The 21661-nt window shown below is 47.1% G+C and overlaps 1 protein-coding gene across 1 annotated transcript; it reads left to right on the top strand.

The window, feature by feature from the left end:
- The first annotated feature begins 16353 nt into the window (after positions 1–16353).
- Positions 16354–19135, top strand: LOC119440114 (cuticle protein 14). Its single transcript, XM_037705053.1, has 3 exons — positions 16354–16371; positions 18005–18145; positions 18764–19135. Exons 1-3 carry the CDS (start codon positions 16354–16356, stop codon positions 19133–19135), a joined length of 531 nt encoding a protein of 176 aa, XP_037560981.1.
- The last annotated feature ends 2526 nt before the right edge of the window (positions 19136–21661 follow it).

Below are 21661 nucleotides of genomic sequence, written 5' to 3'. Positions count from 1 at the left end.
ATAATAATGCGATTAACATGAAAAGGGTCTGAACTTGAGCTAGTTACTACGGCTTCGTTACGGAGGAAACAGTGCGACAAAAAAAAAAAACGAGACAAAAGATGAGCTAGACAGGCGCTGACTACCAGCAAAGCGTTTATTTTTCAGAGAGAAAATTATTTTGTGCTCGCAAAACTAAACTCTGTGTTGGTAGTTTGGCCTGTCCTGTCCATCGTGCTTGTCCGTTTTTTTTTTTCGCGCGATAAGCATTATTGAAGAACTCCCCCCCCCCCCCCCCCCTTTATCGTACGTTTGTTAGTCTATTTGTTTGTTTCTCCGTAGCTAATCTCTGTCACGCCAACTTGGGGCTATGGTTTAATGGATTGAGTGCACCGGGCTACTGTGCTTAGGGAACCGGGTTCCGCACCAACCATCGGACCAACTTGGGTGACTTGGAATATCGCACTGGGCATTTGCCGCTCGTCAGTGAAAAATATCTTGCGCCAACTTGGGTGGCTGGGCATGTGCTATTCGTTAATAACCCACTTTCACGGCTGCCTGGAAGAAAGTTCGTTTTTCGTTATTTCGGATGACCAAGCTGTTGATCCAAGACCAAGCTGTTGATCCAAGGCCGAGCTGTTGATTACCTTTTGACCTTAGGTCATAACAGCTTGGTCTCTGAAATAACGTGTATTTATTCACGTCAGCTTGGGTCACTGGGTGTGTGCCGTTCTTCAGTGAACCTCTTTCAGGCCAACTTGTGTCACCGCTCTTCAATGAAGAAAAAGAAATCGTTTAAAATTTCTCTAGTGCTGGGGCAATCAAACACGCGTCACACGGTTTCCCCAAGCAGATCAGCGACGCATGTCGGAGTCATATCGCACATCACGCATCTTGTGGCGGGGCTGCTAGACGGCGCAGCCTGTCCAAAGGGAAGCAAGAGAGGGAAACGAAGAGACGCGCCATGTTCGGTAAAGCATCTTGCCGTCTGCATGCCTCGCCCTAAGAAGTTGCTTAGTGATGAGGAGTTTGAAGAGCGCAAGCGCCGTCGTGCCCGAACTGCTCCCCGCCACTATTGGGCGGAGGCTCGTGCCGCTCACTCAGAACAAATGCTGACGAGAATTATCAACGCTGCGCCACCGAAACGGACGAAGAGCCGCCTGCTTGAAACAAGAGCGCAGAGCGAGTACCAGCGCAGCACCACCGGCGCTTACTTTTAAACGTTTGATCGTAAAGCACTCCATCTTAAAGTGCGTATGTATATAGGTGTCGATAAATAAAATGTGTAAATTGGAATGGCTATACAATAAAATTCTATATAGAACAAATAAAATAGCACGTCAAGCCCGTATTTCTTCATTCACTGCACTTATAAATATCACAACTCTGTTTCTGTGTCGTGCGTCGTTGCTTCCTCAAATTAATCATCGTAATAACCATCATGCCATACAAAACATATCATCACGAATTAAAGACCTATCATAGCAAGTATTGGTAATCGCTGTAACGTCGCCAATTATATCTCACAGATGGATGTACTGCCCGTTTGATCACCAGCGATTGATGTGGCTCTGAAGTGAAAGTGGCCTTAAAAGCACAGGGCGCATCAGCATTGGTTGGTGTTTTTTTCACGTTGTAGATTGTTGTTGTTTACCAAAACATTTGACCATACATCCAAGAAAGAAAACACGACAAAAAATAAAACACGTGTCCATATTTCTGCGATGCGTTATTTGCATCCAAAGGAAATATGGATGACATCACTAGAAATACGATTGCGAAAAAATTAGGTAGAACAATATTTAGCCCATAGCTATAAGTGTTCCCTTGAAAGACACCTTTTGTCGAATAAAATTGTACCTACCTACATCTGCCATATGACATGTCGAATGTAACAGTTATATCAATGCTCTGTAACTGTCGTGGTTTAGTTATGGCTAGTCAGTGCCCATTTATTTGAAACAAATTATACAATAGTGCACTTTCCTAATGAGGGCTGTTGATTGCAATTTGCACCAGAGGTGCAGTACTAGTGAGGGCTGTGTGATTGCTTGCCTAAATTGGTTTCAAGACATGTGTGCTCCTCGCTGTCGACCGATGTCTTTTTCGCTCTAGTTAATGTGTGTAGTAGTTAAATGTGAGTAGTAAAGGTAACCTGTGTCATTTTTGCACAAGTACATATGTAATTGAACTAATGCAATTCTAGCAGGAGACTTTCATTGGGGTAAATTGATTGTAACATCTTGTTCATTGAAATAAAGAAGTGAAACGTTGTGACTTTTTTGATAAAATGCATAGTTTCTCGTTAGCAGAACTCGTGCATCAGCCAAAAGGCCTTCAAGGCCAAATGTACTTAATACTAGACCTTACCTTTGTGTGCACTTCAACTTCTGACGTTACCATACAAAAGGGGGCGTCTAACCATAAAATTTACGTTTGGCAACCTTGGCATGGTTACAAAACACCCTCGTACTCGATGTAAGGTTAGCATTAAAACAACTCAAGTGTGCATTGTTAAATGAATCAGCCATTGTGAAAACAATGAAAGTAACTGAGCCCGCTATTTTGAAACTTCTGCTACAAATAGAGATTAAAAATCATCCGGCCTGGATGACTTGCCACTTTCCTCAAGCGATACACGGGTAAGGTATCCTCCTTCCATCACAAAATCCCCACTGTATTATTTTAAACGGCCGCGCTTCCCACGGCCTGATTGCGCTCCAAAGTCGTGCTAATCGTGAGTTGGAAACAAGCAGCTTCTAGAGACACACATGCAAATACCACTGACAAGAAAATGTTGCATATTAAAAAAACATGTAACAAATAATACTGTGATCAGTTAACTGAAAGAACATAAGCTATTATATTTCACACAACACGGCCTCAGACACGGGCTTACAACCGTCACCCAACTTCTGGAAATTGTGCAGGACTTTGCTATAACACTCGACTCAAAATTTCAGGCTGACGCAATTTTAGACATTTTTCTAAGTCTGTAGACCGTGTCCTAAACATATTACCAGTCTTCAAAATCGGGTCACTTGGTAATAACTCCAAATATGTTTCATAGATTGAATCCTATTTTTCCAATCAATATCATTGCGTTGGCGTAAATAATGCCGAATGAGACCATATTGGGGTGTTCTTTCTGGTGCACCGCAGGGATCGGTGCTTGATCCACCACTGTTTCTGTAATGTATTAACGGCATCTACTCATGTATAAAACCAGGGATCACAATTAGCCTTTTTATTGCGATAGCAATTATATGGACCTTCCAGGCTAATTTTTGCCGTCGCCGTCACCGTGAGGTTCCGTGTAAAATCCAGGGCGATAAAATTGTCGCCGCCCACCGTATGCTGCATGTGCAAGTGAAAGCGTGCCAGGGTGAGCCAGAGATCGCGGCTAAATCTCGCGCACGCAAAGGAAGTCAGCGGGAAGGAAGCAAGCGTCTTTCATCGCGCACAACACTTCGGGGGGAGGGTAGGGAGGGGTGGACGCCTTCTACATTGGACGAGCGCGCGTGCCCGGCCCGGCCACTGTGTTTTTAAACCTATCTGCGTAGACGACACAGTCCGCCGTGCGCTGTGTTTTCGCGGCTGAGTTCCCGTTGATGCGAGCCGCAGCGCGAAGTGAAATTCGCTCGATGCTGCAGCCGCGCTTTCTCACTCCAGCATTTTGATAGCGAGTTGCCGCGGTCATCGAGAGAGATGTGTTCAGATTTGCTTGTGGGCGTTTAGCTAGTAAGTATGCCTATGTTTACATGTTTATACGGCCTATAAAACCACTATCCTAACATCCTATAGCTGTCGACTAATTTGCTATTGCAATCGATGCTTCGACTTTTGGGCAAAACTGTGACTTTTTTTGGAGATGACTGCGTCATTTATGCTCTAGTTAAAACTGTCGATGAGCAGACAAAGCTGTATAAGGCTCTGGAAAACACTGTCAATTGGCGCAACAAATGATGTAAGCATATGAACACGATCAAAACGATGTGTATGACTGTAACCCGTAAAAAAAGTACCTTTCGACTGAAATATACCAATTACGTTCCCAAGCTTCCATTATGTACGAACATCTCCATTCATCAATGAGGCGTGTTATAACTTAAAAAAGAGGCAGACGAGATGTGAGGGATAGATTGGCGAGGGCTTACAATTTCGCACCGTCATGGCCAGGTGGAAACGTATATTGAATCCAAGCAAGCAGACAACAACTGACGCCTCCTTCACAGCCCTAACTCTGCTTAGTTGCATGGGGAAGCTATATGGAAAAAATGGTTCATAAAAGACTTAATTGGTGCCTGGAAACTAGAACTGTTTAACCGGAGTAAATGAATGGCTTACATCAACATAGGTGCGCAACTGATAGTGTCATCACATTGGTCTCATCAATTGAAGAAGAATTGGCTTGTGGAAATACACGTAGTGCAATATTTTTGGACATTAAAGCGGCGTATGACTCCGTGTTTCATACAGAAAAACTTGACGCTTTGACGCGCTTGGCCTTACAGTACAGCTTTGGGCATGGATTACGGACTATCTTCAAGGACGCCAACTTGTCATGCGCACTCCGGGCGGCTCCACGGCGCTTTATGTGGTCGAGAAGTATTATTTAACTCTTATACATCTGAGAAGAATACATCTGCATATGCGTGGCGCGACGGACACTTGAAAAAATTTGATAGGGAATAATAATTTTACCCACCTCGGCTGTAGCAAGAAACTGTTAGAGCTCAATAAATGCAAGAGCGTCACAAAACTGGTGATATATTCTGCTCATCCTACGCCGTTAGCAACTTGGGCGTTATCTGAATGATCAAGAAATAGGGCGACGCCACATGTGAGAACGATATTTGTTGTTCTACTGGGTATTATGTTTCATAGATTTTTCAGCTATTGACCGTAGACCTTTGCATTTGAAGTTAGAAGCTTACTTTTACTACATCGGTAGATAGCGCAGTTGTACATGAGTGCCGAGGATAACATAGAGGCATTTTGGCCCAAAGGGGGAAACAATGACATCAATACTAATGTCTAGCGCTGCACTTGAACTCCTCGGACAGTGTTCTAACTATACGCGCGTGCGATATGTTGGGGCGATGCCGCGACTCCTGATAGACAACTCCTGCTGTGTAGAAGGAACGGCGCCCTCGCTGCTACCAGGCGCCTCATAACGCTAGTGTTATGGGAAGCGTCGCCAGTGGCGTTGCAGGCATCGCACCTCGAGTCTGCACGACACGAGACTGACGGCCTTACTCAGCGCCCAGAGATACTCACATTACCTCGCCGGTCCGCTCACAGCAGCGCATACACACAGTACACCAGCAGGATCGCTAAAGTGTTTATATAATCGCGTGCGCACAACCCTCATGTGCGCAGAACGCAGCAGGCTGCCCTAGCAGCGCCAGAAACATTTGATAGTAGCACTGACGGTGCGCCGACGTCGCTTCGTTGTTGTTGCAGCCAAAGGCACTCTTCGTCTCTGGAAGCCCTCCAGCCGCCGCGCGAGTCGCGCATAGTCAAGCGGGGCAGCACAAGAACGGTGACAGAGCTTTAACACCCCGAGCATCCGTACAATTGCTGTCGCAATAAAAAAAATGAACGACGTTTAAGCTTCGCCTTTAAGAGTGGTACGTGATAGTATTCAATGATCCCTGACTGCTTCTCACGCTTCCCGGCAACTGCACCCTATGTAACCGTTATGTCTACCGGAAAATGCTAGCGGCGAACGGTATGCACGAAGGCGAGCTTTCTGGTAGAAACGCGGCCTCTTCTGTGGGCCCATCTCTTTTAGCGTTTCGGAATTTTATTATTTTAGTCAGAGGATATTTAACATGAAAGACATGCGCTGTTGATGCTTTGTTTCATGGCATTTGTTTGTGGGCTGTCATTCTTAAAATTCGGAAGAATACTTTGTAAGGAATGTAAGACAAGGCATGAGCAACTTTAGTAATATAAGAAGAACTTCAGTGTAGTATAGAATATTCTTCGGTGCCCAAGCCGGCTTCGACCCCTACCTGCCGACGATTACAAGTTGGCGGTTCGTCCACGGAATGGCCTGCAGCTCAACAAGGTGAGCCGAGGGAAGTTAGTAGACGCCATCACAAACGAGACAAAGCTATAAATCGGCTCCACCGGATTCGAAATACGCATCGACGAAGACCAAACATCCTTGTTTTGAGCACTGCCTCAGAAGCTACGGCCTCAGCACTAAGCAAGATGCAGAAAATTACAATTGGTGCAACAACGTATGATATTGCATAATAAGGAATATCCCCCGATAACTCGTGCAAAGGGGTGATATACAACATCGATCATGACACCATGCCCGAAATGCTACTTAAACGCATTGAATCTCCCGGATAAGAGGCGCTAACATGTACTTGGAAACGCAACAACCATGGTGATCACATTCCTGGGAAAAACAGTATATTACATCGAATTTTCCGGACTTCTTCTGCGGTGCTACCTCTACAAGAGGACCGTGTCACATTGCCGAACCTGCAACGAGACAGGCCACAGAGAGGACGTCTGCCCGCAGAGTTCGTAACACACGCAGAGTTCGTAGCACTTAAAGATGAATTGTTAGGAACAAACAGCACTACCCCTGCACAAAGCACTTCAACCTCACCCCGGAGAAGCGGAAACGGGAAGAGCAACCAGCGCATACAGTCACTTCAAATCCGACACCGCAACGAGGAACCTCGCAACCCACTACACCATAGGGAGTCATTCCCGTCCAATATGCCACTCCCCTGAATTTAGAGGAGATAGTAGCAAAGGCCAATCAGAACCTTCAGGCATCCCTACAAGCTACTATGCAACAACAACTCACAGCTATGCAATAGTCAGCTGCACAACAACAACAATTCGCCACTCAACAACAGCACTCTGACACTCAGATGGCGGAACGGATCATGAGACTAGAGGAACGCATACTAGCACTGGAAGCTCGTCAAAGCCGGCGCTCCAAGAAAGCAGCTCATCAGACCCTACCAGATTTGCCAGATTCTCTAGGCTCACCATAACCCCACCTAGTGCACGCATCACCACACCTTAATAACCAAGATGGCTCCTCCTCAACATATATGCCGTAAGCGCGGGGGCTCCCCAGGCGAAACCACGGTGTGGCAGTGGAATTGCCGGGGCTACAAGAAAAAGCATGGATCGCTGATACAATACATCGCCACATTAACAAAACCACCTGAAATCATGGCACTGCAAGAGACGAACACACACGCCCGCCTACCCGGATACGTCACGTATGGAACCGATACGGGTGACAGCCTTCACACCCCGGTTAATAAGAAGCTAGTGGCCGTTCAACACCATCTCCAGCAATCCGAACCGCTTGCCATTCTGCTCGAAATTATCCCACAGGCAACAAAGAAGAAGGGTTCCATGTTCGTTCTAAACGCCTACTGTCGGCCGAAAAGCACGGCATCGGTCCTCAAACAGGTTTTGGAGCAAGCCACGCACGCAGCAGGCAACCATCCTTTTCTAATAGCGGGCGACTTCAATGCAGCCCACCCCCTCTGGGGTTATAAGTACACCAACCCCAGGGGAAACCTGCGTCACAAAGTTATTGAGGACACGGACCTCACACTCGTAAACGATCCAAGGAGTAGCACGAGGCTCGGCACAAGTGTTACAAAGACACGAACCCCGACTTAACCCTCACCAGAAATATCCCCCAAGCTTGCTGGACCAATCTGGAGGAGTACCTAGGCAGCGACCACGCGCTGCTAGCCACCACTATCCATGGCCTCGAATACAAAGCCAGGATAGGCACTGCTTGCCTCGCGGATTGGACCAAGCTGCGGGAGACAAGAAAAGAAAGAGCTACAAACGAACAGAACCAGCAGTTTCAGTCAATTAAGGACTGGATCACTCAGCTTCACCAGGATGTGAAGGCGCATACTAAAATACTTGAAACGTCCACCACCACTCCGAGCATCGACGCTCGCTTACTCCACATGTGGGAAGCCCGGCGTAGCCTGCTGAAGCGGTGGAAAAGGCAAAGATTAAATCGCAAGCTCTAGAGGCGAATCGCACTACTCACACGAGAGGCTGAGGAAAACGCTAACACAGTATGCCGCGAAAATTGGCTATCCCTCTGCGACAGCTTGAGAGGAAGACTGAGCACTTCCAAGACGTGGGAGTTATTAGGCATTTAATGAACCCGGCCAGCAGCAAAACGGAATCCCACCACAATAATTCCCGAGTAATCCACCAATTTTCAGGAAACGAGGCGGACCTCCTTTTGACTCTCAAAGCCCAGTACTTCCCCACACAGCCATCGGAGCCTCTGCCACCCCACACGGGCACCCAAAACGAGCTCCTAGATGAGGACATTCATCTACATGAAGTAGCAGCGGCGATAATGGGCTTGAGACGCCACACAGCCCCGGGAATGAACCAAATCACCAATAAGGCACTTGTCAATCTTGACAACCCCTCGCTACTAGAGCTTACCGCTCACCTTAACGAAGTATGGAGGGAAGGTAACCTTCCCGACGACTGGAAAATGGCCGAGGTTCGTCTGATACCGAAGCCAGGCAAACCACCAGCCATTGAGAACCTACAACCGATCTCCCTCACTTCGTGTGTAGGAAAGCTCCTAGAGCACATCGTTCTCAACCGGCTACAACCATTCCTGGAGGACTCATGGAAACTCCCAAACAACGATGACAGGATTCCGTCCACACCTCTCAACTCAAGACATCCTACTTCAGCTGAAAGAGTGGTGATTGTACCAGCGACATGCAACTCCCCCACGGCTATCCTCGCCTTAGATCTTAAAGGGGCGGTCGATAACGTCAAGCATACAGCAATCTTACAGAGGGTAAACACGTTGGGCTGTGGGGCCAGGACGTATTCCTTTATCAGAGATTTCCTCTCAGATAGAAAAGCCGTCCTAAAGGTCGGAGACCAAGCCACAAACCCCTTTCTACTGGGTGGACGCGGCACACCACAGGGCGAAGTGTTATCCCCTCTCCTTTTCGATATCGCCATAATAGGCCTTTCGCCGCTCCTCGATAACATCCCAGGGATCCGGCATGGCCTATATGCCGACGACATTACCATCTGGTCGTCCACAGGGTCCATCGGGGCAATGAAGAGCCGCTTGCAGGAAGCGGCAGACGTGGTGAGTGACTAGGCTAAGTGATGTGGCCTCAGCTGCGCCCCCCAAAAGTCAGAGCTACGCCTGGTCTCACCGCGAAAGAAGCACGCATCCGACTCGCCCACTATCAACATACAACTGGAGGGACACACGATCGTTCCGTCTCACAGCGTAAAGATATTGGGAATGGTTTTCGAGTCGGATCGCACCAACACAATATTAATTAACAAGCTTAAGAATACAACAGCCCAAGTTACCCACACGATTCGGCGAATAACAACCGAGACAAGAAGCATGGGGGAGACGGACACCCTTCGGCTTGTCCAAGCCTTCGTCGTGTCTCGAATAACCTACGCTATTCCATACGCACTGCTCGACGCGATGGAATTCACGAAAATCAACACAATGATCAGGAAGGCATATAAGCAGGCGATGGGCCTGCCGATCAGTACGTCCACAGAACGCCTACTAAGACTATAGGCGTGCACAACACGGCCGAGGAGCTGATCGAGGCACATTTATCCAGCCAGCGAGCAAGGTTGGTGGTTACGGAAGCGGGGAGGTCCATCCTCTTACGCCTGGGGCTATCTGCTCCTCTCAACCATCCGCCGCCTCCGACTGTTACCTTACCCCATGCCATCCGGAGCAGCATCACCGTACCTCCTCTACCTCGCAACATGCACTCAGTGCGTGGTGCACAGCGAAGGGAGGCTCGGGCCCGGACCCTACACAAGCGATACGGGATTTTACGCTCTACAGCCTACACGGATGCGGGGTCTTACCCCAGACGCGCAGCCACAACAGACACCGTAATCGTCAACAAAGAACATCGGAACAGCATTTCGCTCACCCGATACAATCCCCTCCAAGCCGAGGAAGCGGCCATAGCCCTCGCGCTCTCCCAAACACAGGTTGAAGTTATAGTGACCGACTCCCAACAGGCGCGCCGCAACTTCGCTAGCGGCATAATTCATGCCAATACGCTCAAGATTATCAATCAAAAGCCGCCAACCAGATCAGTCATGATCATCTGGGCGCCAGCTCATCACGGCATTCCTGGCAACAGGGTCGCCAACCACGTGGCTCGAGATTTGACCCACCGAGCCGACGCCGAGAAATCTGAACCCGAGCGCATGCACCCTCTATTCTCGTACCAACACATCACACAACACTACAAGCTAGCCCGCAGAACTTATGCACCCCCACACAAGTCCCTACCTAGACAGCAGGTGCGATTCCTCCGAGCTCTATAGGTTAATACATTCCCCCACCCAACCAGAAACCACCTCATAGCCCCTACACAATTCTTTCCGCAATGCCGCTTCTGCGCAGAGCCCGGGTCTCTCAGGCATATAGTAGGGGGTCACAGAGAGGCACCACTCAATCCCCCGAACCCTTACCACGCCAACGAGCTTTGGGAGAGAGCCTTGGCCAGCTCCGACCTCGAAGATCAACATCGGCTGATTGCGAGGGCCCAGGATGCGGCCCGAGTTCGAGGTATTCTGGAATGAGGACGCCTCTCCAAAGCAGCATTTACAAAATAAAGATGCTTATTCTCTCTCTCGACGCCGACACCGGATTTTCGGCGACACGGGGCCTTTCAAATTCCTGCGGCGCTGGGCGGATTGAAACCCGCGTCGCACGCGTTCCTGAATCAAAGCAGCCCGACACTTTAACGCTGCACCAAGAATGCCCGCGTACCGCTAAGAAAATAGTTCTCAGCATTGACGTCTAGCCACATAAGGTGGTGGGACTGGAGCACATAGACCTGCCTCTCTCCTCCCTGGCCTCTCTCCTTTCTTAAAGAAGTGAAATAAAGTTTATTGATGCATTCATTCTCAGCATAGGGGAACTTTCAGCGGGACATCGTGCGCGCGTCTCTAGATGGCGCATTGTGTCCAGAGGACCACGCATGGGGCATGCGTAGTGGCATTACGGCCTTGATGCACCATTTGTCCATTTACACCATTTCTCCATTACGCATGCAGGATTACGCATGCGTAATTCTGCATGCGTAATGGACAAGTGGTGCAACAGAAGTTCCCTGGACTGATACAAGAGATTTACAGACACTTGCGAGTAACTGTGCAGCTACAAATCTAGGCCATAAATTTACCACCGAGAAATCGGGAATAATGATCTTTAATGAAGAGACAAGTATTTACATGGTGTCATTTCGACAGCAAGTCATACCCATGGTCAAGCAATGTAAGTACCTCGGCGTGTACATAAACGAAGGAAAGACTTGCTCAAGCACCCACCAAAATAATCAGAAAATAAAGGGCAAACGGAATGCAGCAATAATGAAACATAAAGCACTCTGGGGCCACAATAACTACGATGTGGTGCGTGGAGTCTGGAAAGGTGTGCCATTTAAATGCCATTCTAAGCTTAAAATCAGATATATTGTAGGGGTTGGAAGTTAACCAAAGATCAGTAGGCCGGTTGGCTTTGGGAGCAAGCGGTAAAACCTCAAATGAGGCAGTGCAGGGTGACATGGGTTGGGCCTCTTTTGAAGTCAGAGAAGCACAGAGCAAAATTAATTCTGAAGAAAGACTCCAAAACATGAATGAAAAAAAGGGCGGCTAAAATGCACGAGTATCTGTACCTGAAATGCGTGTATACAGAATGGAGCACAAGGTCAAGAAAGCTGGCAACCAAGTGCATGGTAATTAAAAGTGTAAATGCACAACCAGCAGTCATCAGAAAGAAAGTGAGAGAAACAGAGACAATGAATTGCATGCCAAGAATGGAAATTGGAATAGAGATAGAAATGGAATAGATAGAAATGGAATAGAGATTTAAAAGAATGAGAAAAAAGAAATTAGAAGAGACAATATGTAGGATAAAACAAAGGGCAGTGCCTTGATATTTGAAGCTTCAGATGGTTGCCTACGGACAAGTACATACCGGAGGAAATATTCGGAACTAGGTGAGACCTGTGTACGCTGCCGCAAAAAGCCGGAGACCACTAAGCACACCCCAATGGAATGCCACCGGATTCACCCAGTGAGAACCGTGGGTAATGTATACTTCCCGGAAGCGCTTGGGTTTAAAGTGGACGAAATCATCAACCGATCAGCAGTGGAGATAAGCAAGAGACGTGTAGAGTATTGGTGCATGAAAAGCAGGGAAGAAATTGATACTACCGGATCTGTTGCAGTCATAGGTAGCGGTACAAAGTAGATTTTGAAATGAAAAAAAAAAGATTAGGATGTATAAAAATGCTCAGGAAAAATATGTATAGCATACCTGAATAAATTAAGCAGGCTAGATGACTATTTGTCACCACCCCGTTTCGAAGGGGATGCCAATAAATCATCATCATCAGAGGAAGCGTGAGAGAGCAGTAATTCTCAGAGGAGAGCACGCACCGGTGCGCCACCGACGCTACCTCGCAGACTTCTCAAATATAGGGGGACTTCGCGCGCTACTATGCCGCAATATGGCGCTGCCTGTCCACAAGGAAACACGAGGGAGAAGCCCCGATGCTGTACCCGGCTTTTACGTGACGCGTTTATGTAGTGGAAAAACGGTGTATCGTTACAATGCTTTGAATGCTAATCTCAATAACGTCACTCCATCAATCGATTAATCAATTTTATTTCATTTGATAAGCAGGAGTACAGTACATAAAGCTTGACGAGGTCACGACCCCTTACAAGTTGATAATACAGCAAGATGCCGGCCAGTCTTACAACAATAAATATGCAATACGCGTACATGGGTGGCATTACCGTGCATCGAGTAATACGGAAGAAAAGGGCAGATAACGCTAAATAAGAAATATTTGGCATGAACATTTTCAGCCAGAAACATGGCATCCGTGTTCAACAAAAATATAAACAATATAGGTTGCTATATAACGAAGGTGGAAGAAGCTGCTAATATAGTTTGCATTACTGAAGGCATGAAGGTCTTAACGATTTAACGAGTTTAGAGCGGAGGCAGGGTGATAAACAAAGATAGATTGTCATAAGAAGTTGTAGCAGTGGGTACGAACCAGATTTCTTTGCGCCCATGCAGACGAATACTATTATTTACTTGTTGTTTTGCAAGATCCATTATGTAACCAATACCAAATTCAACAAAGCCCTTGAAACACAATGCAACGTATAACTGTAAAAACGAAACACCGGAGGAATTATATATTTTGAAGAAAAAAAACGTTTTGTTGGATAAGTTGTACGTACATCAGCTATGTAACGTACAGCTCTGACCTGTAGCAAATGTAACTAGCGCACACTTGTCACACCAGCTGTGCACCACACCATCCTGCTGTACTGCATGCGAGATACGGCTAAAGCTCTGTATGGCGTAATTTTCACCTCGGATGGAATCTTAGGCGAATGCGTCGTATTTGAGCTATGACAACAATAGCAGATGACATCTTAGATTGAAAGTAGTCTACGTGCTTATTTCCAGTAAGGGGCTTTGAGAAACGTACACCAAGGATATTAACAAAGTCCACCATATCTGACTGGTGTGATAACAGAAATATATTCATCAGCTTTGTAAACGTTGTACCTTTAGGCGTGCGCAAAATTATCATGCGTTTTCTTAGGCATTATTTTTAAACAGCGTGCCGCGGCCCAGATTTCTAAATCGGACAGTGTCGTCTTAGTATTTTTTTCTATATCTGTTTTAAGTTACCTGTGATTATAACTAGTTTGTCATCAGCGAAAGAAACAATTGTAGCATTGTCTCTGCAGAGTACAATGTCATTTATGTAAACCAGAACAGCAGTGGGCCTAAATTGCTTCCTTGCAGCACACCAGCGATGACTGGCTCCCTCGTAGATGTCGCATTATTCGTAGCTACATGTTGTGTTCTGTTTCAAAGATAGCGTTTCAGAAGCCCAAGGGTGCTTCCGCGCACACCGTAATTTTCAGAGTTTTTAAGAAGCATGGAATGAATAATTAAGTCAAAAGCCTTCGACAGACAGACAATTAACTTTTATTAAGGTCCTGAGGGACTAGCCGGCGGACACCCGTTGGGGCCCCCGACTCGCCGCTGGCTGCTCGCATGTCGGAAGCGCGAGGCCAAGCCTCTCCGCTCTTTCGCGGGCCCTCGTGACGGCCATGGACTGGAGCTTGAGTTCCGTACTAGAGATGGCCTCGTCCCAGGCCTGTTCGCTGGTGAGTGACGTATCCCGTAACGCAGGACACTGCCAGAGCAAATGAGCTAGAGTGCTAAACTCCTCCCCACAATCCAGGCACTGTGGGCTAATTTCTGTGTTAATCCTGCTTAGGAAACCTCGCGAGGGATATGACCTCGTCTGAAGCATCCTAAGCGTGATCGATTGAGATCTACATAGATTTGGGCGTGGAGGTGGGAAGCACCTGCATTCCTCTTTATAGTGTGAGACGATCTCATGGAAGGTTAATAAGGGGTCGCTGTGGCCGATATCCTCCGGATCCAATGAAGCCCCACCACCGGCGCGGCGCGTGAATTCTCGCGCACGCCGGCGAGCAATCTCATTGTGGTTCGGGCGGCCCGGCAGCACGTTGTCGCCCACGTGAGCGGGGAACCACGTAATGTAATGCACGGGGTCAGAATTAGTTCTGGACTTGCTCTTCAGAAGCGTCTCTACCTGTCTCGCAACCATTCCTGAAGCGTAAGCCCTGACGGCCGCGCCTGAGTCAGTGTAGATATACGGCCTTTTAGAATCCTGCATCGCCAGCGCAACCGCCACCTGCTCTGCCACGCCGGCCGTGACAGCGCCTACCGAGGCCGCAGATAGGAGCTCGCCCTTCTCGCTAACCGCCATGACCGCGAATTTACCGGAGCGCCCATATTGAGCTCCCACGAAGGTTTCCATGCCGACCGTTGTCTTTAAAATCGTCCTGGCACGAGCTGCTCGCCTGCCCGCATTATGCTGTGGGTGAACGTTTCTAGGGAAGGGACCGACGACGTACAAATCAATTTATATGCCTAATGCCAAGCTTTTACGGCTCAATAATGCGATTTGTTCATCTGGGATTTGTTTTGTCTTGTATGAGAAACGGAGCATTTACACCTTCGGTGTGTAGCATGTCAACCAATCAACTCTGTGAGTATTCGTATCTCTAGAATATAGGAACTTATGAACAAAAAAGCTGATGTGCAAACAAGCGCTCTGCAACCAACGGTCAGCTATAATGTCATGTTCGGTGAATATTCGAAACTACCTCAAAGCCGATGTTTGCGTTAAGTTTTTGCAAAATAGCTTTTCTATCACCTTGGTATCTTTTACGTGCTGACCGTTTGTATTCCTCTGCAGTCTTTTAAATATATTTGGCTGTTTAAAATATTACCGTATATGCTTGTGATGCCTGCAACCATTTTCTAATCCTTGCTTAATAGGTGATGCCTGAAGTGAAAAGGCAGCTTTTAATGTGTGCGGGAACAAATGAATATCGAATGAAGGACGCATTCAATTACTACCACATTTAGGCAAGCTACGCCTTCGATACTACACACCTCTGCCCCGCGGTAAGTAAGGAGGATTGAACACATCTATCAACTGCTCTAATGCTGCTCATCTCGACTTCTGGTTATAATTGCTTTTTTTGTTTGTTTGCGAACGCAAATATGCAATGCGCAGAAACTTTTCCTCGCAACAGTGACCTAGATTCTCAGTACTATATTATCTAAACACACGCACTTATGAGTAGCCCTGAAATAAAAAGTCACACATCGTTGAAACATCACGGGGAAAAAATAACATTCCCTGTCCGTACGGTAGCAGGTACACGCTTACAACGGAAACCGGCTGGGACGTTTTCTCTAGCTTCTAGCTCGGACCAAGTAAATGATGTTGTAAATTGAAAGTTCACTTCCTTTCAACGTTTGCAGTTTTCGCAAGACTCATTTTCAGAAAAATAAATACGTGCGAACTTCGATATATATTCTGTTTTTGAAACTCTCGTACCGTCGAGCTCGAAGCTTGCAGGCAAATGAACGCCTCCTGTTTTCCCGAAAGCGCTAGCTGACCGAAAGAGCGTGTCATCACGTAAGAATGCACGACTCACAAGTAGCGAAGAGCAAGAATATCTCGTTTTGACTGCGGTTCTTTCTGAATGGCCACGCTGAAGGGAGGAGAAAGAAGCGGCGGCTCGCATTCGCTCTTTACATTGACAGCACTGGTTGCGTCAAGTTACGCGAGCTGCATATAAAGGGACAGCGGCTCTCCGGAAATCACTCACTTGCTGGCGCTCGTTTCACAGCGTGTACAACACCTCGCAGGGCTAGATAGTATTGAAATAATGGATACGACAATCAAGGTAAGTATTTACGGTGATCTCAAGGCAGGCAGAGCAAACGTTCATTGCGGTCGTCTGAGCGTAGGAGTTTTAACACCGCTAATGTAGTTTTATGCGCTGATGATAAGCAATGTTAATGTACCAAGGTCATTCGTTCACTTAGTTATGTAATGTCCTAGGAAAATGAAGTTTTAGTGCCCCTAACTTGACGATGTGGTGTAGTGCTCAAAACGACCCTTTATATCGTGATCATGACCTGGCTAGGAGAAATGAAGAAAGAAGATGACGGATGCGTCCAACTGTAGATTCTATTCGTAAAACATTAGGTCACGGTGAAATTGGCAAAATCGGTTTTACTTTCCGAAATTGGCATATACAATGGGAGGAGCACCTCGCCAGGTCGCAGCGGAGCCGTCGACCCCGCGGTCAGATCGCTGCTGTCCTTCTCAGCATCCGTCCAGTTGAGTTATTCGCAGCCGGATGTCGTTATATGAAGCATTTTTGTCATCGCCTACATAACACTGTCATCATTATTTTGGAATGGCCTTCGTGATGACACCTGCGTCGTCGTCGTTATATCGTCCCATTTTCTGGACTTTGTCATTGTTTTGCGATCGTCGTCATAACGCAGTCGACGTTGTCGTCATTGTCGTACCACGGTCATGTTCCCCCATAATGTGCGGTCCTTGTCACCTTATGGACATTGCGGTCGCCCCAATGCAGTGAAATCGCATTTGTCGTCGTTGTCACCGTGTCGTAGTGGCCGTAGCATGACTGCCTTGGTGCTGTCGTTGCGCTTACCAATGCACGCGAGACTTGCCGAGTATATATCGTGTTAACGTTCGTCATTCAATCGGGCCCTTGTCCACTTTATTCTTTATTCCATAAGTCCCGCTTCGGCAATTAGACATCATTGGGGGTGGGGCAACAGGGAGGACCGTAGGGAGGGGACATATGCATATGAAATATGTCCACGTTTCTGTAATAGCCCAGTTCCGCAGTATACGTGATATCTGGGAAGAATTATTGACTGGGGACGAAGTCTGAAAATTCACTGGGCCTTGACTTTCATTGTATGACCTTATACGCCTGAGCTCAGCCGCGTTAAACATAATACGGAACGCTAGGGTACGTTTTGCAACAAATTCCCTGTTCATCGACGCAAGATTAAAGCGCTGGCTATTTCGCCGACCCGTTATGGTTGCCAAACGTAGTTCCTGCTTCACTACCGTAACCCTTATTTCTCTGTAGCATTTCCCTAAAGCATATCCTGCAGCGACAAAAGTGAATTCATTCGAAAGCATTCATGTCTACAGAATCGAGGAACATATAGGTCTAGTAGCTTCGTCTTTCCGTGAGATGCTGAGTGCAGAGTAGTTAATGCATGAAACGTAAAATAAAAACAAATATTGATGAGGAATAAAAATGCGCTTAGGCAACCTAGCAGTTGAGCCATGAGGAGTGCGCGTCGCAGGTGACCAGAAAAGCAAATCGTGACTAGTTGTCGAAGAGTACCCTAATTGCAAGTTTGTGCTGTGAGGCAAGCGCGATATGGCAGTGAAACGTTGGAACTTCATTTTACTGTTCTGTATGAAGTCTCAGTCGAGAGCTCTTCTTCAAATGGTTATGTTATGGTTCTGTTGCTGCAATCAAGGCCCTCGTGCTCCTCGGTGCCGCCGCTTGCGTCTCCTCGGAGAACCGCTACGGTGCCCAAGCAGCTGCCGGAGGAGCCTTTGGTGGCCCTGTGTTCACTGGAGGTGCAGGAGCAGGAGGCGGTGCTGGAGGCCTTTCACTCGTATGTGCTTCGTCTTGCAAAATCCTGCTCTGTCACTTCTGTTAAAGAAAGCTGCACTCCTAGTCGCACTTCGCAACATCAGTAAATATAAGGTCAACTCTGTTGTCACGTATGCTTTTTACGGTAAATGAAGAAGCTGAAACACAATAATAACTAGCAGTAATTTGTTATGTGAGCGTGTGCAGCCAAAACAGTTGCGATGTTTAGCTTTGTAGCACATTATTTTTTAAGACAAGCCCAAGAAGCCAACACCACCTACTTTTGTTTTAGGTCTTCCAAAAATTCCCGCGCTAACTTGGAATTTGTAGTATTGCACCTGCGATAGTCGGAATACGCTTAGTTAGAACTGGCCTCGAGTCAGTATTAGTAGTTTTATATTTCCGCATACTCGCACTTCAAGAAGCGCTTGGGAGAAACGACACTATCACTTAGCAGTCTGAAACCATGTGCGTCGGTGGTAACTTTACGAGCGTAGCACATCTCACCTGCTCGACATTTCGTGCTCGTAGAAGAATTATTAACCAGTGATTCATCATATGCCGTATTGTGCACTTAGTCATAAGATAATACTGGTTAACAAAATTTCGATTATTGTTGTCTCTATTTTCATTTCACCAGCCCCCTCAGCCATACAGCTTCGGCTATGACAGCACGGACGAGTTTGGCACCCAGCTCTTCCACAAGGAACAAGGCGACGCCAGCAATGCTAAGACCGGTTCGTACGGCTACCGAGACGCCAACGGCCTTTACCGAACCGTGACGTACGTGGCTGACGCGAATGGCTTCCGTGCTACCGTGGACACTAACGAGCCCGGCACCGCGCCTGGAGCCAGCGCCGATGCTGTGTTCAACGCTAAACCTGTCGCCGCGCCTGCAACAGCACCTGGAGCAGGGAAAGTGACACCCGGCCGCTACGTCGGAGCCAGACCTGGTGGCGCATATGGCACCGCTGGTGCCGCTGGTGCCGCTGGGGGACCTTGGGCCGGCTAGACGCACTTTAGAAATAGTCGCCCGTAATCTTTTGCACTGCACAAAACGAGAAGAAATAATAAACAAATACCACGGAGGAAATGTGCTCGTGAAAACATTCAGCAAAATAAAAAAAAGAAATTCAAAGAAAATACTTACTCGAGCCTGTCCATTGTTGGTGCACAAAGCCTACTTGTTATTTACGCACTGAGGGAATGAGAAAGAAGTTCTTAATCGAAAAGTAAGAATTTTTTGCCGGCGTGCGTGTTACGGCCAACCTATATGTCTGAGTACGTAACAATATTTATTAACATGACCAAAAAAATCCGAGGACACATAAGCACCTCTTGTGAGTTGTGAATTGGAAAGCATTAATGCCTAATTGAACGCCGCTGAGCAGTCCTTCGAGTTAATGAATGAGTGAAATACTTTAGCTTTCTCTCTTGAAAGGGTAGGGGCAATGGGATAGAGGGTGGGGGAGGAACTACTTGAAGTAGGCCTCCATTACCATCTGAGCCCGCTCCAGGATGGCCTCTGAAGGTCGGGCCTCGAGCAGTGCAAGGCGGCCGGCCACTGCTCCGCACTATGTATTAATTGTTTGAGGAAAGAGGAAAGGGGGTGATAGGACTCCTCGCGGGCAAGCGAGTGCTCCGAGACGCTTGGCGCTGTGATGAGTTGGCCTGAACTAGGTGCAATTCGAACGCAGGCGAGAGGTTGCGTGGACAAGAAAGCGCGGATAACACAGGCTTCCGAGAGTGAGGGTGAATTCCGTCGCGACGATGTCCTCTCCCCTCACGCAACACCTGACGCTCTACTGGTGCAGCAAGTGTACCCTTTCGCCTGCCCTGCTCTGTCGAGGCGCGCTCGTGCCGTGGCGTCGCAGTCAATGGTAATTGAGGTGCCGCTTCGCTGCTACAGACTACAGCTGCCAGCTTTTTCGCTCAATGAGCCATATGACGCTTTGGCATCAAAATAAAGGTCGCACAAATGTGGCACCGCCTACTCTGTTTTATTTAGGAGCTATTCTTCTACAGTCTAAGAAAAAAATGATGAAATGAGGTATCGAGATTAGTCCTTTTGGGGAGTAGCTAACCTGCCACAACCATTCGTTCTTTTAGGGAGTAGCTGCGAGGGCATGAACTGTCACACCCATGAGGTTACTGCATCAAAGACTAAGTGTTGCTCTTTTCCGATGCTCCGCAAGGATGGAATTAACGAAATTAGCCATTTATACGCTGATAAGAAAAAAGCTATTGAGGTGACAAAAAATAGAAATAAAAGCGCTTGAAAGTAGGATTCCAACTCACGGAACGTACCCTAACAAGTCAGGTACCCTACCCGCTACACCTCGTGAGCTCGCTTGTCCAATGAGGATACTGACACAAGGTTAAGCATCGAAATGCAATTCCGGCAATGGAAGATACTCGGCATTTTGTGTATGCTATGCGGCGAGAGTCTAACGCTGCGTATACTTGGAACCATGCGACCGCAGAAAGAATGTTGCCCCATTACGCGATGAGACATTACGCGATGTATGTGCGTGTAGCGAGCGCATACGGGTCACGCAAGACGACAGAGAAGGCGAACTTATCTGTAGCTTAGCGTACCCCTTTTGAGCTAAATATATTGTTTCACTTCATTTTCTAACCTTCTTGGAACGGAAGGAACTTTGGTACTATTGACCAAGAACGTGTGGCAGTCCATCAATGACTTGCGCATTGAAGGTGTGTCGTTCACTTATGGCTTGCACGGTTCTTTCCCCCACAACTCCACATTTTAAATGTCACGCAATTTTCTCACGAAGAGACAAAGTGCTGCTTTGCATGTAGTTCAATAGACAGTGCACGAACTTCACATTATTCACGATTTATAGACAATACCATTTCCGGCGCACCACTAAACAACACGGACGAAAACAGCGAAGTGCATGGGGAGTAACTGTTGCTGTTCGTCCTGCCGTTACTCTCTTTTCGACCACGGACTAAGCACTTACTCCCCAAAACTTTCTCACGACACGCACAATCCTGCAGTTAGTCCTTCGAGGGACGAAATCGCCGTTTGTCGGACTAAGAGCCCAGTTACTCCCGTTTACCCCAGCATTTTTCTTAGAGTGTACGCTTTTGTATTCAGACATATAAATAATTATGACATCCACATACGTGCTATATATACTTAAAATAAACACACACACACATACGACATGTTCTAGTCTTCTTAAATTACATATTGTAGTGTTCCAGCTATTATGCATCGAGCATTAGAAAATAATCCTTCTATGCTGATCCAAATAATTGTATGTTGTTAAGAGCAAGAAAAACCGTCGCGTATTTGTTTTGTCTTCTTCCTAACTAATTAGCTGGCATTACTACTTTAACTAGCTTCTTAGTTATTGCACTTGCTGCACTGACCATTACGTGTTAGAGCACTATCAAAAATGTCGATCTCAATTGCTTGCGGTGCGCTACATCGTTTGCGTAACTCCTTTTTCTGTGTTTAAGAGAAAGTCCGTGAAATACTAAAGAACACAAAAATTCCCTCGCTTGTGTA

The sequence above is a fragment of the Dermacentor silvarum genome, chromosome 2 (assembly GCF_013339745.2).
Source record: "Dermacentor silvarum isolate Dsil-2018 chromosome 2, BIME_Dsil_1.4, whole genome shotgun sequence".
NCBI lineage: Eukaryota > Metazoa > Arthropoda > Arachnida > Ixodida > Ixodidae > Dermacentor > Dermacentor silvarum.
Note: the sequence above shows the minus strand (reverse complement) of the source record. Positions and strands in the feature narration are given on the sequence as shown.

Coding starts and splice junctions, on each gene's coding strand:
- LOC119440114 (XM_037705053.1), top strand. Junction 18,146..18,763: donor GTGCTGGAGGCCTTTCACTC/GTATGTGCTTCG, acceptor TCATTTCACCAG/CCCCCTCAGCCATACAGCTT.